Consider the following 21114-nt stretch of genomic DNA (forward strand, 5'->3'; position numbering starts at 1 on the left):
CTGGGTCCAAAATCAATTACTCTAAAACTAGATATGCAACTCTTAAAGGTGATGAACAGCAGGTGTTGGAAGGGATGGGAGGCCAGAGGATCAAGCATGGCTCAGTCTTCAGGCTGTTGGGTATCCCCATGGGGTTTGATATTTCCCTCAAGCAAAGGTGGGACTGGTTCATGAACAGATTCCAAAACAAGATGGAGAAATGGAGAGGATTTCAGGCTAGTATGGCAGGAAGAAGAACTGTTCTTAATCATTGCATTTATTCTATTGTTATCTTCTACCTCATAGCTTGGTCCCCCTCCAAAGCTAGAATTAACAGATTCATAAAAACTTGCAGATCTTTTCTGTGGGGAGGCAAGATACCCAAGGTCAGGTGGGACTTCCGTATCAAACCCAAGCAGGAGGGTGGATTAGGAGTTATTGACATAGAACAGGCTGCTCTGAAAACTCTCCTCAACCTGGATTTTAAAGGCAATCCTAAACCCTTGGCTCAACTTCTCCTTAGGAATGTCAGCTCCCTAAGACCCCTCAGAGTCCTCAAGTGGAAAAACTACCCCATGCTGTCAGCTATTTATAACCCATAACCTTGCAAACCTAAAGGCAGCTAGCTTTGGGTCTCTCTTTGGACAGCTTTTGAAGGGATTAAAAGCCAAATTGTCTTCTCAAGTAAAGGTGCCTTTATGACTTGGACTCAATTTGGATTTCTGTTATTTTCAAAGAAGCTGTGCTTTTTGATGAAGAGATAGCCAAGGCAGCTCTTCTCTTTAAAAAGGGTTTGCAAAGCTGGGGGCAGCTGTGGAACAGATCTGAACTAAGGTGGAAAACTTGGGTAGAGATTAGGAGAGAGTTCAGTCTAAACAACAAAAGCCAGTCACTTGTTCTGAGTAGAATACAACTTTGGAGTGGCAGCCAACAGTGGAAGGGGGGATCTTTCCTTGTTTATAGTAGGGAATTCAGCTTGGTGGAAAGTACCTCTTTCTTCCCTATACCCACACCAAGCAGGGACATAAGTGATCTCTGTAGGGTTCTTAATGACATGTGGAAACTTCATGACTCCAAAGAGAAATGGAAATTCAGGTTCTGTGCCATCTGGTCTCCTTCAATTCCAGACAAACTATTTGCCTTGATGTGGCTCATATTGCATAAAGTTGTGTGGACCAATATCAGAGGACTCAAGATTGGAAAGGGTAATGGTAAATGTTTGAATTGTCCCTCTACCAGTGAAGATATCTTCCATCTCTTTGTGGCTTGTCCAGTGGCTAGAAAGGTATGGAAAATAGTCCAACTGGGGACAGGGGAGCCGGTGAATTGGAAGGCCATCTTGCTTGGAGACTCTTCAAGGACAAAACAAGACACCTGGTTACCCCTGAGAGCACTTTGCACTTTGGTTTATATGGGTAACCAGGAATAATCTTCAGTTTAATCAAGTTATTTTGCAAGCTGACTTACTGTTTGTTAATTGGCTGAACAGGACCAGAAGAAAATCATAGAAGTAATCCACACTTTCTAAGCAGAGGTTGCCCTCTTCAGTGCTGACTTACAAGAACACACTCAAAGCTACTTTGGGATTGATAATTCCACACCCTTTGAAGTCCCTGCTGAGATCACTGATTTTCTTAATCAGGTACCCTCCACAAAGGTAAAAAAGGAACCTAACTCATCTTGTGAAGACCAGGCAAATGACACTGACAGCTCTGGAGATTCAGAGAGTTTTAATTGCTCTGATTACTTCAATGATGACAATACAGATGACACTGAGGACTCCTATGTCTCTCTCTTTTGATTTTGCTGCTACTGTTTATGTTTTACTTTAGAAATGTTTTTATGAAACTCTCCCCATGGGGGCTAGTTGTTCTTTACCAAAGAACATGTAAATGCCTATGATGATGATGATGATATTCTAATATAACAAAAACTTTTTCTTCCCAAAAAATAATAATAAAATTGCTCCGTTCAAGAGACTTCTTATGGAGGAGTTCGAGATGACTAACTTAGGCATACTTCACTACTTTCTTGGGATTGAGGTGAAGCAGGGAAAGAGTAGTATCTTTATTTCACAGGAGAAGTATTGCAGGGAACTACTCAAACGCTTTGAGATGGAAAATTGCAAAGCAACAGTGACTCCCATGGAAACTAGTCTGAAGCTGAGTATGCGTGATCCATCTCAGCCGGTTGATTCATCACTATATCGACGCTTGGTGGGAAGTTTGCTTTACCTCACCAATACCTGACCAGATATTTCCTTTGCAGTTGGACTGCTCTGTTAGTTCTTCGCCACACCCAAGAAGGCTCATTGGGACGCAAGTATGAGGGTGCTAAGGTACTTGAAGGGTACCTGCATCTACGGCATCACTTATACCAGAGGGATTGAGTTGGGAGGTTTATGTGATAGTGATTGGGCAGGTGACATTGATACCCGAAGATCGACCTCTGCATATTGTTTCTTACTTTCTTCAGGAGCCGTGTCATGGCTAAGTAAGAAACAACCTACTGTCCCCCTTTCATCTATAGAGACGGAGTACAATGCTGCCGGTACAACGGCATGTCAGGTGGATCTTGGAGGACATGAATGTAGCCCAAGAAGATGCGACTGCAGTTATGTGCGACAACTAGAGTTGCATAGCGATCGCCAACAACCCCGTGTTTCACACACGAATGAAGCACATCGAGGTCCACTACCACTTTGTTCGAGAACTCATCGACGAAGAAGTCATAGAGTTAATATACTGCCCGACCAACGACAACATCTTAGATGTCTGCATGAAGGCGCTTCCCAGAGAGCAGTTGGAACACCTCATTCGACGCATGGGGATCGGCCCACAATTGTGTCATTGAGAGGGGGTGTTAGAAGGTCACTGCCCCACCTGTGAGCCCTCGATTTGAGGGGACAAGGGGGCAGAAGACCATAGGGGGTAGGGGAAGGTAAAAGGCAGCAGGCCTACCTGGTAGGGAACACACGCTGCAGCAAGAAGATGGCGTGGCATCCTAGGTGCCTCCTAGACCTGCACACGGGCGGCGTTGGGAGCTGCAACAGCAGCCCATAAGCAGGGCTTATGGGCCCTTACATATGCCTGGCCCAAGCCGGCCTGATCAGCCAGCAAAGGCCGACCAGTCTGGTCGGTTGGTGGGCTGGCAGGTCGGTGCATTGGGGAGGGAGCCGACTCCCTGGTCGGCCAGTTTGAGGGGGCCTAGCCCCTCCTATAAAAAGCACCCGTTCCCCCCTTTGTTCATCATCACCTGCACAAACTGCCTTCTTGCACACATGCAAGCGCACAGGGAGAGGAATAGACCTAGCATCATTGACAGCATCTCGGGCTGTTTGTACATGCTCATCCTTGAGCTTTTGTTTACGCACTTTTGTGGAGGAATATATCTGAGTGTCCTATCTCTCTTTCAGTTTTTCTGAGTGTTGTATGAGCTAGGTAGTAAGTGAGGTGTGAGTGATTCTATCCTCTATTTTCCAACAGGGGGGTGAGGCGGGCTGAAGGCGCCGAATCTTGCACAGAAACAGCAAAGGAAGGAGCCAAAGGGTGGGAGAAAGAGAAGCAGATAGCAGAGGGGTGGTGCGGGAGTTGACGATGGGGAAGAAGGGCAGGACGACGAGGCATAGAGAAGGAGCTAGCAGAGTGAGTGCAGGCAGGGAGCCATCCTCTTCCCACTCCATGCATTGAGACATGCTCTTATTCTGCAGTCTCCTAAGGTGCATGGGCTTCCATCAATGGTCTCTTCTACATCACTGCTACCTAAGGCATTAGATTCCCAGATGCAGACCTGCAGGATACTTCAATTCACGTTTGGAAGGCTGTTATGTGAATTTTTTTGGATGTCTACTGCTTTGCATCTACAGTAGCGACGTTCGAAATTTATCAAGATTATCCCAGGCCTTCTATTCTTGCTATCTATTTCCATTTTGAGGACACGGTTCTTCTGAGCAGGAGGGGATTGTAATGTTAAGAAATGTTAGGGTAGTTCGTTTTAGCTGACCCCTATTTTCTGTATTAAGGGGCTACATTGTAAGAGTTTTCCCCCTACAGTTCTACAAATACTCTGGTACTTTTGTAGTTATTGGGGAATCAAATGAGATCATGCCATGTGTCATGGGGCAGCCCATTCCTCCCATCTACAAATTATGCTGGGCCTCTCTCATATATATAAAGGGACAACTTATGATTGGCATCTTTTCTGCTTGTACTTTCAAAGTGTGCTCCCACACTCTTCTCTCTTTGCGGTTGAAAACACGAGAAGAAAAATAGTAGCTACTGCTAGCCAGCCACATGTGAGCTGCCATTCGTCACATGCCCTCTTACCAAGTAATAGTGTTCTCTTTCTCTCTATTCTCTTTACCTTGTCTCTATTTTCTGCTATTATAGAGTTGTTCCTGTTTGCAATAGCAGTAAGTTCTGGTTCAGCTTAGTCTTATGGGTTGTAAGTACTAGTACTAGCATGTCTTATAGGACTTAAATTGATTAGTTAAATCCTTATACTTTAAAACAATTTATGAATGTACTGAAGGTAGAAATTGAGTCTGATTACCTTCATTTGAACAGTCCGCGAAATTTAAATCGCATATCCTGGTGCAAAAATATTTTGCATGTCTGGTGTATGTAGCCTTCATAATGAAATGGTTTCTGCTAATGAGTTTGAGTTGCTTCTGGCAAGCTCAAGAAAGGGTGACTCAATGTTAAATTAGAGCAGAGGGAGGTATTGCATGAGAAGGTGAGAAGTGTGAGCCCCCTGAAGCTTGCAGTGGTGGACACTTGTTTCTGGATTCTGCTATCCTTTGAACAACTGCCTTTATATGCTTTCAGAAGCTGTAGAAATAGGTGTTTCTTCGTGTTAATTTTAGCTACAACGTGTAGCTATAGACCACAGCACCAAAGGTTGCGTTGCTGCAGGACCAGCCTGGTTCCACACTCCTGGCACCAGACTCTCACAATTGGTCAAAGCAGGGTATCAAAGAGCATTAATTTCTTTACAGCTTGGAAGTGAGAGTGCTGTTTTTTCTTTCTGTCTGGGTGGTAGATTGTTGGCTCATTTTGGATTGAGCAGATTTGATCACATAAAAGAGTGACCCTGTGAACTAGACTCTGAAATGATGGCTTCATGATGTCTTCTTGAGTGGTTGGATTCTCAAGAAAGACTTGGTATATTGGACCATGTTCACCTTGGTTCTAACAAGATTGGACAACATGCTGACTTTATTACAAAAGACGTTTAAGTAAGGTGTGCCTGTCGTGTAAACTGCAGCAGTTGACAAAATCGTTTTCTATACATAAAAGATGCAATTCAAAAACTTCTCAATTTGAAGGAATTAAGTCCTCCCCTGGGAGACACTGTGCATTGAATGTTTTTGAAAAATGCTGCTGCTTTGAAGTTTGTTGGTGGTTGTGTGTAGGCACCATTAAGGCAGGCATTAAGAGCATGAGGTATATACATGCGTTTTTAATTTATCAGCATTGCATCATTTGCATGAGATATTATCACGATGTCATAATTGTTTGATAGGATATGGAATTGCTACCCCTTTTACCCCATCAAGAAATATCACGTCATCCTCAGTGCACACACTTTTATGGCATGTTTGACTTGAAAGGGATTAACACCTGAAATATGGGCTCACTTGTACTTTGTCGCTTGTTATTTGATTGCTATATCTTGAAAGGGAAAGGATGAGACTTTTGTACCACAAAAAAATGTGGAAGTGAGTTCAGAAACACCACTTGCAATTCTTTTCTCTGGGGGTCTTGATTCTATGATCTTGGCAGCTCTTGTCGATCAGTGTCTCCCTCCACAGTGTAAGTTCTTGTGATTTTTGTAGCATGGCCTGGATTTTTCAAAATTTCTCTAAGAGTGTATCTTTCAATAGCATCTCATCTATTTTAAAAAGTGTTTGGGGAATGGGGTCATCTTCTTTATACTACAGTGGGTCTCATCAGTTTCATCAATTTGCATCATTGTTTCGTTTGAGATAACCATTCCATTTTTTTATGGATTTTTGAGTAAGGGCCTGGCTTAATTATACCGTATAGTCACAGGCAGGGGACAAATTCTATGTTGAGTGGACATGTTGCAGCTCAAACCCATAGTCAGACAACACAGAAAGCTATGCTTAACCTGGTAAATCGAGGAGCAGAGGTCTTGGTTGCATCTCCTAGGATCAGCATTAGGGTATCTTTCAGGGTTATGTCTCTGCAAAGGCCTGGACAGCTAACTGTCAGAGCGGTAGATTCATGTAAGTGCACTAAAGCAAATGTATACATTCGACAGGTAGAAACTGTGTGTCAGCACTGGAAAAAGCAAAACCACACACTTCCGATATCTTTCCTTTCTGCCTCTAGTTCCAAAATTCCTGCTCCAATTATGCACTTACAGGGAACTGACAACACTGCTATGTGAGATAGTCAAATGCTTCCTTTATCTTTTTGCTACTTTGTGATTACCAAAGATGAGTCGTGGCTGCTCTTGTCTAGAAACTCATCTTTAAGCTGGATCGGATCGGATTAGCTACGGCCAATTGTAGGGGTGTCCAACAACTGCCAGACATGTATGTCTAGAAACCCAAACCTAAGCTGGATTGGATTGGACCGCATTAGCTACCATTAATTGTAAGGGCATCCAGCAACCGCCAAGACACCTAACACCTGCTTAACAAGCAGAAAAACATCACCTTTAATTGCAAGCCTTCTAATTCCCATATTAATGCATACCTTCAGCCCTTAGTACAATGCAGAATACTCAGCTTGATTGTTGCTCTCTGCCTTGAGCTGAAAACCCATCCTTTGGACTTCTTTACCTACTGGATCATGTATATCCTGTAGCTTGATTCAAGCTCTTCTTGAAAGAACCATCAAAATGCAATACAAATGCATCATCCAATACCTGCTCCTCCACTTTATCAGTGTGTTCTTCACCCTCCTTGACAAGAATAGGACTCTCCTTATAAGTAAGCAAATCAGCCAATGATGCTCTGGTAGAGTTCGCAACTAGAAAAGTAAATGAGTACTCTTGTAATTCAGTCACCCACTTTATCATGCACTGGGGCTGATCTAAGTGAAGTACTACAGGAGAGTGGTCTGACATCTTGGTACCTGCCAAAATCCCGATAGAGCCGCCTCTATGCAATGCCCGGTCCCCAACGTAGAAACGGTCTAGTCTCTCAAGCAATCCATCGTGTCTCCTCTGTCCGAAAGAGAAGAGGAGACTGTCAGGTATCCTGATCAATGAGATGTCTGAACTCATGAAGAATCTTAATCTCAACTTGCTGGGTGGTAGAGGACAAGGCAGAGCTCCAAGTGGTCGAGGATTAGGAGGTATTACTTTTTCTAGCGCCCCATCTTCATGGCAGGCAGGCCGTGGCCGAGGTATGTTTGCTCTTAATGTCCAATGTTTTAATTGTGGTGATTGGGATCACTACAGCTCTCATTGTGATAAGCCTCCTCGTATGGGTGGGGATATGTACCCATTGCCATCTGCATTAAATAATCGTGCTAATGACCATAGTGTGGAAGTGAAAGATGCAGGCCAGCCAAGTGCAAGTGTAACTGTTAAGGCTATTGTAGAGGAGAAAGGCAAGGGAAAGATTGTGAATCTACTTGGGCTGGAAGAGGATGATGTGACAATCATGCCTTTAGGAAAGAGTGACCGTGATGAAGAAGCGGGGCCAAGTACAGAGAAGGGTAAGCATGTTGAGGATGTCATTACCTATCAAAGGAAAAAGACCAAGAAACAAGGAGGAAGTATAAGACTGTGGATTATCCTATTGGTAGAGAGCAAGGAGAGTATGACTTGGTGGAGGATCTTTCTAGAAGGAAGACGGATATTACTTTTGGGCAGATGATTGGTCTTTGTCCCAAACTGAAGGAGTGGCAGCGTGCAATGAATCCTAGCAAAAAGAATGCTCAAAAGGAAGCTGGAAAGGTAATATCTATTTATGAACTTCCTGACATTTGCCCTTCTGTGGAGGCCTGGCACAAGGGTTTTGGGCTTGGAGAGGCATACGTTGATGGCGGTGCTCAGATTTGTGTTATCACTCAGTCTTGTGTTGAGAAGCTGGGCTTAAAGATATCTTCTCCCTCAAGTTTCCGCATTCAAATGGCCAACCATGCGAAGATAAAGACCTTGGGAATAGTGATGGGGCTGGATGTTGAAGTATTTAATGTGCATTGTGAGGCTGACTGTCATGTTATGCCTGCTGGTTTGGGAGCCTATCCTTTGATTTTGGGGAGACCATGGCTGCGAAAAATGGGAGCAATTCAGAATTGGGGTAATGGAGTCATCACTATGCATGCTTCTTCTGGTAAAAGATGAGCTTTGATATGGTAAGTCATGCAGAAATTTCAGATGCAGAAAAAGGGGAAGAGGAAGTGAAACATCCAGTGAAGAGGAGAGTAGTTTAACTTCAGAAAGTGATGAGGCTGAAGTGGCATTCATTGGTGGTGTGGAAGATTTGCAATTGGATCAAGAGACAGCTACTGTAAATGAGGAAGAAGAGGACCCATATGAGAAGATAGAGAGGTTTATGCAGCCCAAGAACCCTCAAGAGTCCACCCAGGAATTGGTTGAGCAGACATTGAGCCCTAATCTCTCTAGAGAGGAGAAGGAAGAATATTGTGAGATGCTCTGGAAGTATCCTAATTTGTTTATCACATCATATGAGGATATAAGAGGATTCAAGGGGAGGCCATTGAGAATTGAACTGAAGGAGAATGCTAAACCAATATGTCAAAAAATGAGGAGGTTGAGTCTTGAGCAAACAGAGGTGTTGAGAGAGGAGATTGTCAAACTACTCAAGGCTGATATCATTTATCCTGTGGTTCATTCAGATCGGGCCAGCCCAGTGGTAATAGTGCCAAAGAAGGATGGAAAATGGAGAGTGTGTGTGGACTACAAGCCCTTGAATACTGTTACCAAAAGGAATCATTATCCTTTACCACATCTAGATGATATTTTGGATAGGATAGCTGGCCATGAGATGTACAGCTTATCTGATGGTTATTCCGGCTATTTTCAGCGCCATATGCGTCATGGGCTCCAAATGGAAAACCATGTTACTCCTCCAGGTTTGTAAAAGACAATTGTGCAAACGTTGTCATGCTCCCGAGAAGTTACGTTTGTTCTCTGTGTTTTCTGTCTCTACTCTTCGTGTTCCCATTCGTCCGTTCTGCCTCATGTTGTTGTGTTGTTAACATATCTCTGCCTCGCGCCACCCCTCATGGATCATTGTGCCCTTCGATACGGATTACCGTTAATCGAGTGCTGGACCAAATCATTCGTGATTCAAAGGATTTTGAGAATCGTGATCCAAAAGGGGCCCCTGTGGCTTCAGCCCTGGAGCTCTTGCGTGCGTACAGCCCACACCTCACACCAAGTTGATTGCTCCTCTTCCACGATTCATGTCTGGAACGATCTCCCTTGTGTGTCTCCACCAAATGCTCTCCTTTTCTTCTTTGATCCAAAGTTTGGAACTTTCCTTCGATCCCATCACCACATACCATCACCAACTCCACAATCCAAAAGTATGGAGAATCACGTAGCCACCTTGCATACAACATGCACGTTGTCCTGATTTCCAGCCATGTCATCATATCAATATACCACTTTCCCACTCCCTTCTCAAAAACTTAGGCCAAGACAATTACACCACAAATATTAGATCTTAGGCACCACCCCTACACACAAACTTAATGCAAGGCATTTAATGCATGAATGCCCACATTTGACCACACCAAATTAACCCCATTCCATCACATGGATGTTCACATGACTCACAATAAGATGGGCTCCACACATGACGACAGATAACAATGATAGACACGTGTCATCCCAAAACCACACCATGTGACATTGGATACCATGACGCTTTGGAGTGCTTGGTGCACCCCCACGGCAACTCATCATCTCCCATAGGAGTCCCTGCAAAACATATTTTCATAACTTGAAATATTTACAGCAGTCCGTAATTTCTAGCCAAAAAGCAACCAGTACCAAAAGCCCCCAGCTACACTAGCTATGTACGTCTAAGTGTCTACCCCCTATATACATGCTATGCACAAAAGCCTTCTACATTTTTAAACCTATCAATGGGTTGGTGAAGGCCCTCCTCCTGGGCTAACGAGGTCCTGAATGTGTGTAGCTATACAAGGTCCTCTTGGTTAACCTGGTTAGCCTTGTGGTAAGTGAGCATAACAAAAGGGGCCTCAAGGCTATACTGAAAGGGGAGTATTCTGTCCATGTGGAGCCCTAGACTCTCAAACCATGTGCACGTACGTGTCTACCGACATCTCTGAGCGTCCTTAACTGCTAAAGTCATGGATGAGGATAAGGCCAGCCATGGTAACCAGCGCTGGCCTAAGGTCGAGGAGCCATGATCCCTGACTTGTGATCACCTAGAATGTTGCATCAAGCTATAGTGGAGATGCTCCAAACACAACCAGATTGAGTTGATGTGGGACTGACGGCTTACTATGGATCATCTGTGACAAGAAGACAACCTAAAGCCTCTCTACTCGGGCCCCGTCCACCTTTGATAGATCAGGCCCCAACAAGAGCTGCCATACATGCCTGCAGGGTGGACTAAGGTGCCAAAGAGAAGAGACTTAGTCCATGAATCTTGGAAATGGGAGTGAAAGCACCGTCGCTCAAGAAAGCACCGTCGCTCAAGTCTAGCAAGTGCGGCATATCCACCGCTTACTCACTAGTCACATCGTGAATATCAGACTAGGGAAAAGAATCCCCAAATATGTGTAGGATGCGACGATGCTAAAAAAACCCATGATGTTGAGATGTATACGGTGGAGTCTTAGCCTCCTCATGCAGATGTCTAGCAAAGTGTAAGGTCTCAAGGAGAAAGTAGCATACTGCGATGAGGAGGTCTTGTCGAGATGGGCGTCAGATCGGAATTTTTCAAGTATCTGGAATGTGTGTCACGTCTCTCAATAGTTATTATGCTAATGAGAGATGATCTATAAAGTATTGCCACTCCTTAGCGATCCACACACTCCACTTGTCTCCCGAGTGTCATCCTAGAGGTTGTCTCCCATGTGTATCCACTGACTATGGGCAAAGGGTGCTTTGGGCTTTGATGGGTCTTTGTATAGAAAGACATATCTCATCTTGTGTAAGATTCCAAGAAGTACCATGGATTTGACCATAAGGTACCATTAAAGCTCCAAGCAGCGCAGATTAGGGTCTCAGTGATGTGAATCTTATAGACCCCGTGTCCCTATGTAGGGGGACCATTAGGGGCTTATCAAAAGCCGCCCATCTCACTGGTTGTCACTCATTGGTCCACAGGCTTTTTTCAAGGGACATGACACAGACACAGCTTTTTTTGTTCGACGACATCTTGTGGAGTCATGCTCCCTTTGGGATGTTCCGTTTACTCCATTTAGAGCTCCCCACGCTTCTGTAGACGCATCTTGGGAGATTCTGGCTAGTATCACATCATGGCATACTTGGAGAGCCAGATGTACAGAGGCTTTGGAGGACTCCGAGGTTCACCCTTCTCAGACTGTGGCCAATATCTAGGCAGATACTATACCATAGTTACCAGCCGAAACGGAAACGAAAGAAACGGAAATGGAAGAAACGGAAGAAACGGAGTTTTCGGGCCCCGCCGAAACGGAAACGGAAGAAACAGCAATATGATACAATTTATGTATAAAATTTTATTTTTTATACATAATATAATTATCAATAGAGTGCAAATCATACATAATACAAATTACAATTATCTATACTTGAAGGCTGAAGCTTCAGCCTTCAAGCATCAATGCATCATTCATGCCTCTATGATTCTAAATTCTTGAATGATGCTTCAATAATCTGAAATCAACATGTATCATGAGTCATGACTAACAAGTTTGGCATTACAAGAATCTGAAATTTAGAAGTTTGAAGTACTTTAAAGTTTAAACTTAGCACACAAGTTGAAACTTGAAACTTGAAACTTGAAACTTGAAAGTATCCAATGTCCAGACTCCATAGATGATCATGATTCATGATCCACAAATTTCATGATCATGACTCATGACTCATGAGTCATGCAAGACTCAAAATAAAAGCACCCATGGATGATATTAAAAAAAGCAGTAGGACTACTGATCATCTGCATCATCCATGGACTCCTCGTCATCGTCATCCTGTGCGTCCTCAGATAAGCTTGAGGCATTCGTGTCACTGTCTGAAGAAGAATCATCAACATCAGGATCAGGACCATCAGGTGCAACTGAAGTACTAGCACCATCTCCAGATGGTTGAGTGTATGATCGTGTGTGGTGTGCTGGTGCTGACAGCTCCTCATACAACATGGTGTATATGTCCAGCTCCTCCCGTGGGATATCTGGTATGGCCTTCATCTTCTCCACGTCCACCTTGTCTACATCAGGTTCGGGGCAGCCGGCGGTGAACTCAAGGAGACGGAGGTTGCAATGACAAAACACCAACGGCTCCAATTGAGCCGTGCTCAATCTGTTCCTCTTCTTTGTGTAAAAGAGGGCCCAAGTGCTCCAGTTCCTCTCACAAGGACCGGAACTGTAGTCCTGTGAGAGAACACGTATAGCAAGGCGTTTCTGCCATAAGCCAATTAAGCCGAGATAAGTATCAGGAACTTGATAACTTTAAACATATTTGTAGTAGATAAAACTTCAAATTACTTAACGACTACGCTCTAACTAGTGGCGTTGGAACTTGTCTCTTAGACTCTTACCAAAGTAGGAGTACAGTTGCCATATTTCTCCCACCAGGAGACAGGTTGCAACTGTGTCTCTCGGAGCCTAGCCGTAGGTCGACCAAAGGAGAGGCTGTGATTGCGGAACAATAGAAGTTCATTCTCCATTCTTCGTTGCATCTCCAAGTCACCACTCGTCCAATTTTGTAGATACTGTTGCATCCCCTCCTCCAACTCGCCATTCTCATATTGCTCTTGACTGCGCCAGAGCGGATGCAATACATGTGTGTAACACACAATACAACTATTCCTATTGCAGATCACGGGAGCAGCACCGAAGTTAATCCACCCAGCCAAATCCTGCTGAAGCTTTCGAGCTGACAAAGAGTTACAAATCAAAACATATGTGAAAATCACTATTCTCTTCTCTCTCTAGCTTCAACAAGCCCCATCTCCCTAGATGAATCTAGATGCCACATGTCATCATCACAGGGCCTTCCTAATGCAACATTTTACCCCTCTCTTGGGATGCATTAAAATCCTTTGCCCCTAGGCACATTCCTTGCATTAGGCCCTTAGCCTTAGATCCACCTAGTCTGGTGCTATCAACCCTCACCTAGGACCTTGACATTAATTCCCTCCCGATCATTTACATGAAGCGCAAACAAATAATTACAAACATAGATCCTTTAAGGAAAATGTCGACTGATTCTTCCGAGGTCATGCTACCTCGGCTAGAGCGTAACATTCCTTCCCTCTTCAGACATCAGTGTCCTCAATGATAAAGTCTGGGAACACTCTCCGCAACTGGTACACGGATTCCCAGGTAGCTTCGGATAGAGTTTGACCATGCCATGCAACCAACACCGTGGGTATCTTTCGATTTCGTATTTGCATTGTTCCTCGGTCCAGGATTCTTGTTGGTTTGCGCCTCGCATTATCCTCTATCTCCTAAAACAAAACCACACCTTCGATTAGTGAGTCACCTGTATGTAAAAATTTATTTAAGCGTGAAACATGAAAAACCGGGTGCACCTTACACCCCTGTAGCAATTCTAATTTATAGGCTACCTTGCCTATTCTCTTTAGAATTAACCACGGCCCACAGTATCGAGGTGATAACTTAGCACACTCTCCTGAAGTCAACGACTTCGAGTGCGAAGAAACTCTGAGAAAAACTTTTTCTCCTTCCTTAAATACTCTTATAGACCGGTTTTCATCCGCATACACTTTGGCTCTATCCATAGCCTGGCGGATATTAGCTCTCGCAAGTGCTAGCATCTCCCACATCTGAACCACAAAGTTCGCGGCACTAGGCACTTTCTGAGGTACTCCAACTATAGTTGGATTGGCTGGTCTATAACCATAGTTCAGCTCAAACGGACTGAACCCTGTAGAGGAATGTTTTCTATCATTGTAGGCAAACTCTAACAATGGCAACCACTTGTCCCACGTATGTTGCCTCAATGACACATATGCCCTCGGCATATCCTCTAAAGTCTGGTCGACTCTCTCCGTCTGACCATCCGTCTCAGGATGATCCCCACTACTCATTCCCAACTCAGTCCTTAGTGTCTCAAATACCGCTGTCCAAAAATGACCGGTAAATCTGACATCTCTGTCTGACACTATGGATCTAGGCAATCCATGCAGACGAAATATATGTCTAATAAACAAATCCGCCACTTGCGGGGCACTAACAGACTCCCTAGTCGGAATGAAGTGAGCCATCTTGGTTAGACGATCAACCACCACAAGGATAGAATCATACCCTCCTTGTGTCGTAGGCAGCCCTACAATAAAGTCCATGGAAATGCTCTCCCACTTACTCAGTGGTATTTCCAAGGGTTGTAAAAGTCTGGGTGGCTTCACCCGCTCGGCCTTACTTACCTGACACGAGAAACACCGTGTCACATATTCATGAATATGTTTTTTTCATCTTTGGCCAAAAGAAATCTCGCTTCACGAGATCATATGTCTTCTCGACTCCTGGATGTCCCGCACACGAGCTGTCATGGCACTGTCGAATGACTCTCTGCCTGAGATCATTCTGACTAGGTACTACAACCTTGCCATTTCTTTCCAGCATACCATCCCTTATGGTATATCTTGCATATGTTTGGCCTTTTCTGGATGCCAGGTCATCCTTTTCGTTTTCCCCGGGTTTTAACACATGAGCTTTAGGCCATAAGCTCTGGACAAACTTGTCCACCTTTTGAGTTTCTCTGATCTCGGTCATTAGAGCACTCTCTAATACCGTGAAACTCAGGTTGTGCATAATGCGAGACAACGCATCAGCAACCTTGTTATCTTTTCCTCTTCGGTACCGAATCGTTAAATTAAACTCCTGCATGAGCTCTGCCCACCTAGCTTGGCGGCCCCTCAAGTCAGGCTGTTTACAAAAATGTTTTAGAGTATCATGATCCACATCCACATAAAACTCTGAACCATACAAATAATGCCTCCATGTTTTCAAAGCATGGATAACAGCATACAACTCCAATTCATGAGTTGGCCAATTCCTTTGAGAGGGAGAAAGCTTCTTGCTTTCAAAGGCTACTGGCCTTCCCTCTTGAAGGAGGACTGCTCCTACCGCAATGCCACTTGCATCGGTTTCCAGGAACAACGGTTTCTGGGGATCAACTATTTTTAACACCGGTCCTGTGACCACAGCTTGTTTTATGGTGTTAAAACTTTCTTGTTGATTCTGTCCCCATATAAAAGGTACTTTATCTGAGGTCAGATTAGTCAATGGCGATACTATTTCGGAATATCCTTTGATATGCCTTCTATGAAACTGGACAAATCCCAAGAATGATCGCAACGCGGTCAGACTCTGAGGGATTGGCCAAGTTAGTATCGTAGCCACTTTCTTTGGATCCATTTCTACCCCTTGTGGAGTAATTATGAATCCTAAATATTCAAGCCTAACCATACACAGTATAGTTTTCTTTTTATTTACATACAGACTGGCTTTCCTCAAAGTATTGAACACTACTCTTAAGTGTTCACGATGCTCAGTAATACTTTTACTGAATATGAGGATATTGTCAATAAAATGTACTACAAACTTTCTGATATACAGACGTAGTAAATCGTTCATAAGCATGACGAATGTAGCCAGAGCATTGGTAAGTCCGAAGGGCATTACCAAAAACTCATAATGACCAAACCTGCTTCTGAAAGCAATTTTATGCACATCCTCGGCTCTAATCCGGATCTGATGGTAGCCACACTTAAGATCTATCTTGCTGAAAATCACGGCTCCATGTAATGCATCTAGCAAATCATCAATCCGAGCCATCGGATACCTGTGCTTAACAGTGATATTATTCAATGCTCTGTAATCTATACAGAGGTGAAACGTATCATCCTTTTTCTTCTTTAATATCACTGGCGAAGCAAAAGGTGAGAAACTTGGTTGAATCTGCCCCAACTTGAGGTATTCTTCCAGTTCTCTACGCACCTCCGTCTCTTCAGTAAAACTCATTCTATAGGGAGGTCTATTTACAGGTTCTGCCCCCGGAATCAGTTCAATCTTATGCTGAACATTCCGCACTGGAGGTAACCCATAAGGTAGTTCATCCCTAAAACATTCAAAGAACTCCTCTGTTATAAGATTAGCCAGCTTGGCCATCTCACCACTTTGCGTAACATCAGTGCTAGCCGAAGAATCATCAACCGGCTCTACCGATGCTGTGCAAAGGAATAAAAACTCTTCTTGAGCCTTTCGGATTTCCATCACGGAAACTAACGATCCCTGAGGTATATCTTTTTCACCTCGCAAGACATAAAGCACATCATTCATCTTGAATTGATATACGTGCTTTTTTCAATCAATGGCTGGATTCTTCCTAGAATGCCACGCCATACCCAGGGCTATATCCGCATGAGCAAGCTTGGTCATTTCAAAATCAAGCTTCTCAGCATAGTCCTGAATCCGAAGCTCCAACTGGGTAACCCTTTGGTCCCATACTTCAGTTGAACTTCCGTCTGCCATCCTGACTGTATACGCATAGTCAGATGGGTTAGTCTTTAATTTCAGCCTCTTCACGAGCTTGGAGTTAATCACATTGTGAGTTGACGCCGAGTCAAACAACACAATGACATCATGATTGGCCACTTGCCCTTTCATTTTAATTAACTCCGTATCATTAAAGGCTGTATACCCCGTTGCTGTGGGCTTAGATAGGATGTTATCAGGTGCACTCGTCACTAGCTTAGCAATAGACACACATAACAAACACGGGACTAACCTCTGAGAAGATCCCGCTAGCTGAATCTGCATCTCTTCCGCTCTGGGACTTCCCTCCATCTCCACGTCGCATTCTGAGATCACCATCTAAGCCATCCGACGATCTTTGTTACGTGGACACTCCTTTTACTGATGAGGCTGAAGGCATCCAAAACATAAGCCTTCTCTCCTTGCTTTTTCCCTTTGTTCTGGGTTTAAGGGAGACTTAGACCAAGCCCGGGCTGCCATTGGGGTTACTTTCCTCTTCACTCCAATGGCAGTACTTGGTTTAGGAGTTTCAGCCGGTTTCGCTTGCTTGGCTTGACCACTCGGCTGAGAACCACTCCCTCTACTAATCCATTTCTTCTTAAACCCAGATTTCTTCGGATACCCATACTGGGTTCCGACCTGTGCAAACCCACTTCGCCTGCTGCCCTTGGCATCTTCATAGTTCAGGGCTATGGCTATTGCATCATCTAACATGTTCGCGTACTTAGCCCGAACTTCCATTTTTATTCGATCATTCAATCCAAATATGAAATCTTTCACTTGGATTGATTGAGGCAGACCTTCATTACGCTCTCTCGAAACTTATCAGTGTATTCTGCCACTGACAAATTTCTCTGACGAAGGTTCCTATATTGATCCCAAGCTCGGGATGCTTCGTCAGGAGGTAAGAAGTGTTTCTTGAATTCTCTTTTAAACCCCTCCCAGGTAGTGGATGCTATACCATATTTTTGTTGTTTAATCCACCACCGATCCGCTGCCTCACTAAACATGTGGGTGGCCTCACGGATCTTCTTGATGTCATTTCTGATTTCACAAATGGCGAACGCCTCGTCCCATTTGTGTAACCAAGTCTCAATGACATCGGAGCTACGGTCGTTCATCCGACCAGAATACTTTTCCGGTCTGTAATTGGCAATATTTGGCACTTTAGCCTTCCTAGGCTCGACCGTATGGACACTAGACTCCGGTTCCATTGGAGCCTTTCCCTTCTCCTCTCGAGAAGGTCTGGCAGACATACTGTGTATCGCTCTCCTAAGTTCAGACTGCCCTTCATTGGCCTGTAACTGCTACGCTAACAACTGTTGCAAGGCATCCTCCAGCAATGCAATCCTGCCAGATAAGGTATGAGCTACTGGGCGCGACGCCTGCTGGGTCGGCCGGACTCCTGACTCACCAGGGTCCCTCCTGGAAGCTCCTTCTTCTGCTTCCATTCAGTTCATTGGGTGTTTTGTTCTGTTTTGTTTTGTTTTGTTTTTTTAAAACACTGCTAGAAAACTGTATTTACAAACTGACGCAATTCAGTGTACTGACACTCTGACACAATTCCCTATACTAGGGAATTCCTGCAATCCCAGATTCACACCCAGATTCACACTAATTAAGCATTTGATACAGGCATATATCCCAAATAGCGCTTTTCCATATCCTAGGGAAGCTTTTGCAAACTAACTCTGACTGTAGCACATAGGCATAACCTCAAGCATAATCTGTCCCTGCTACAACATCAAAGCCTCATGCAGGCTGATCACTCACGAGATCCTGTCTATGAAAGTAGAGCATCAACCCACTAAATCGAGAAGAAAAAAAAACACGAAACTGATGGAGGTCAAAGAGAGCTCCCTGGTCATCAACGATTTTGTCACAGCCTTCTTGGTTCCATGCAAATCCCGCCAACAGTCTCCTGCACTGTTCAAGCCCCTGTGCTCCTGCGACTAGTCTGCAACCAAGAGCTTTGTTCGAGTTCTGAATCATGGCCAGCTTCTCGTCGAATAGCGCTCCACCCTGCGTCACGCCACGCTGCACGTTGGAATCCCTCGATACGTATCTCTGTTTGCTCATCTATCCGTCGCAGGTCAGTAGTAGCCGAATCGCTCCACGCTCCTAGTACCTTCCCTTGGGCTCTTCGTTGATCTGGCGTCAGTCACGGGCTATCTGCGTCGAAGGGTCTCCCTCATTCACGAGCTCCTGTTACGTCCACCTTAGACCATGGGCAGCGCTAACCTCTACGCTCCACGTTTGCTGTCCGTCGTCACGGGCAGCCCCAACAGCCAACCTTCCGTCGTATATCAGCATCGATCCCGTCAGGGAATTAGCCGTACGTCGTCAGCCCACCAGGGCGGTCCAGGCCTGCAACTCGAGCTCACGCTGCACTTCTCATCCCGTTCGTCCAGCTTCGTGGTGGCAGTGCGGGATGACCACCGCTCGAAATCCGTCCCCTCTCTAACTCCTAGCCTTGGGCTCTGATACCAAATGTAACACACAATACAACTATTCCTACTGCAGATCACGGGAGCAACACCGAAGTTAATCCACCCAGCCAAATCCTGCTGAAGCTTTCGAGCTGACAGAGAGTTACGAATCAAAACATACGTGAAAATCACTATTCTCTTCTCTCTCTAGCTTCAACAAGCCCCATCTCCCTAGATGGATCTAGATGCCACATGTCATCATCACAGGGCCTTCCTAATGCAACATTTCACCCCTCTCTTGGGATGCATTAAAATCCTTTGCCCCTAGGCACATTCCTTGCATTAGGCCCTTAGCCTTAGATCCACCTAGTCTGGTGCTATCAACCCTCACCTAGGACCTTGACATTAATTCCCTCCCGATCATTTACATGAAGCGCAAACAAATAATTACAAACATAGATCCTTTAAGGGAAATGTCGACTGATTCTTCCGAGGTCATGCTACCTCGGCTAGAGCGTAACAATGTGCCACCGCATGGATTGGGCGGTGGAACCGATTCCACCGCTTATTCCATATAGCACGGATGGACTCACCCTAAATCATGCCACAAGAAATTAGAATGCATTATGCATGCAAAATTCATAGACTATAGATAATAGTACATACATAATATATATCTGAAAATTCCAGGCTTCATGATAACAAATTGCCATTTAGTAACTGCAATAATTATACATATCACAAAAGTAAAAAGTCTTACTTATCAGGCGATAGGGAAGTGTTTCTGTTGAGGGCCTCTCCAATCTTGTCCATAAACTCGTACAAGAGCCCTAATGTGCTTCCCTCCATGTCCGTGATGCGAAGCACCGTGTAGATAGGATTAATCGATTTGATTAATGCCTCCGCCTGATTCCACCAAGACTCATCCATGATCATGCGAAAAAATTTAATAGACTTTGCTTGGCCTCTATCATCCCAATCTCCCCACTCCCGAGACACAACCGTGCGCAACAAGCCTTGGCGCACTCGCACAAGCCTCTCCACCACTATGAACATGTAAGCAAACCTTGTGGCTGGAGGTTTCAATAGCTCAAGGTCACTGTAAGCCCGATAGATGCTGAGGACTTTGGGTCTCTTCGTGACAAACTTCACGATACTGCGGGCTGTGGAGAAGATGGCATCAATCCAAGGTATCTTCCCTAGGTCCTCGATCAAAAGATCAAGGCAATGTGAGGCACAGGGTGTCCACACAATCTTAGGGAACTCATCTTCTAACATGGCACCCATTGACACACAATTGCTGCCATTATCTGTCACCACCTGCACCACATGCTCAACACCTATCTCCATAATGGCTGCCCGTAAATGCTCCCAAATATACAACCCTGTAATCACTGTACCTGCAGTGGAAGCGTCTATGGCTCTCAAGAACATGGTTCCCTTGCAAGAAGATACTAAAATATTGTACACATTCCTCTTGCGTGCATCTGACCATCCATCGCATAAGAGTGTGCATCCATATTTTTTCCAAGTCTCTTTCAAGGGCTTCATTTGGTCTTCCACACATTCCCTCTCTCTTCTTAGCTCTCTTGTCCGCAAGGCCTCATATGTAGGCCCTTTCCATTCAGCTTACGGCTCTCATGGCCTTCCTCCATCGTGTAGTCTTCGCCACATGAAAGGGTATTGCACACTGTATGAAGAGCTTTGTGAGCTCACTAGTGGCCTCCTTCACTGCTTGCTTTTGCAAGCGTGCTTGAATGCTAGACCTTTGTAGTGATCCTCTTTTCCCTGCACTAGCATCCACACTAATTGATCCATGTGGCAAGGGTGTTCTTGTGGCACTAGGACCCGCGCTTGATGTAGTTGATGCCCCTCTACTTCTCTTTGCAGAACCCAATGTGCTGGCATCATCCAATGGCTCAGTGTCAGCAGCCCTCTTCTTCATTCGTCGAAATGAGGAGGAGCTGCTGCACATCTTGTACAGCAATAACTCTAAGGATTTTTTGCGGAGATTCCTT

At 44.6% G+C, this 21114-nt stretch overlaps 1 protein-coding gene across 1 annotated transcript in view; it reads left to right on the forward strand.

Moving 5' to 3' along the window:
• The window catches only part of LOC147897409 (Asparagine synthase family protein), a 105375-nt gene that overhangs the window by 38473 nt on the left and 45788 nt on the right, over nucleotides 1-21114 (forward strand). The window contains exon 5 of the mRNA XM_087380420.1: nucleotides 5660-5792. Coding sequence (XP_087236546.1) covers nucleotides 5660-5792 — 133 coding nt within the window. The remainder of the gene's footprint in view (nucleotides 1-5659; nucleotides 5793-21114) is intronic.

Source organism: Dipteris shenzhenensis, chromosome 10, assembly GCF_047967505.1.
Source record: "Dipteris shenzhenensis isolate YYH24624 ecotype China chromosome 10, Dip_SZ_1.0, whole genome shotgun sequence".
In the NCBI taxonomy this organism is placed as follows: domain Eukaryota; kingdom Viridiplantae; phylum Streptophyta; class Polypodiopsida; order Gleicheniales; family Dipteridaceae; genus Dipteris; species Dipteris shenzhenensis.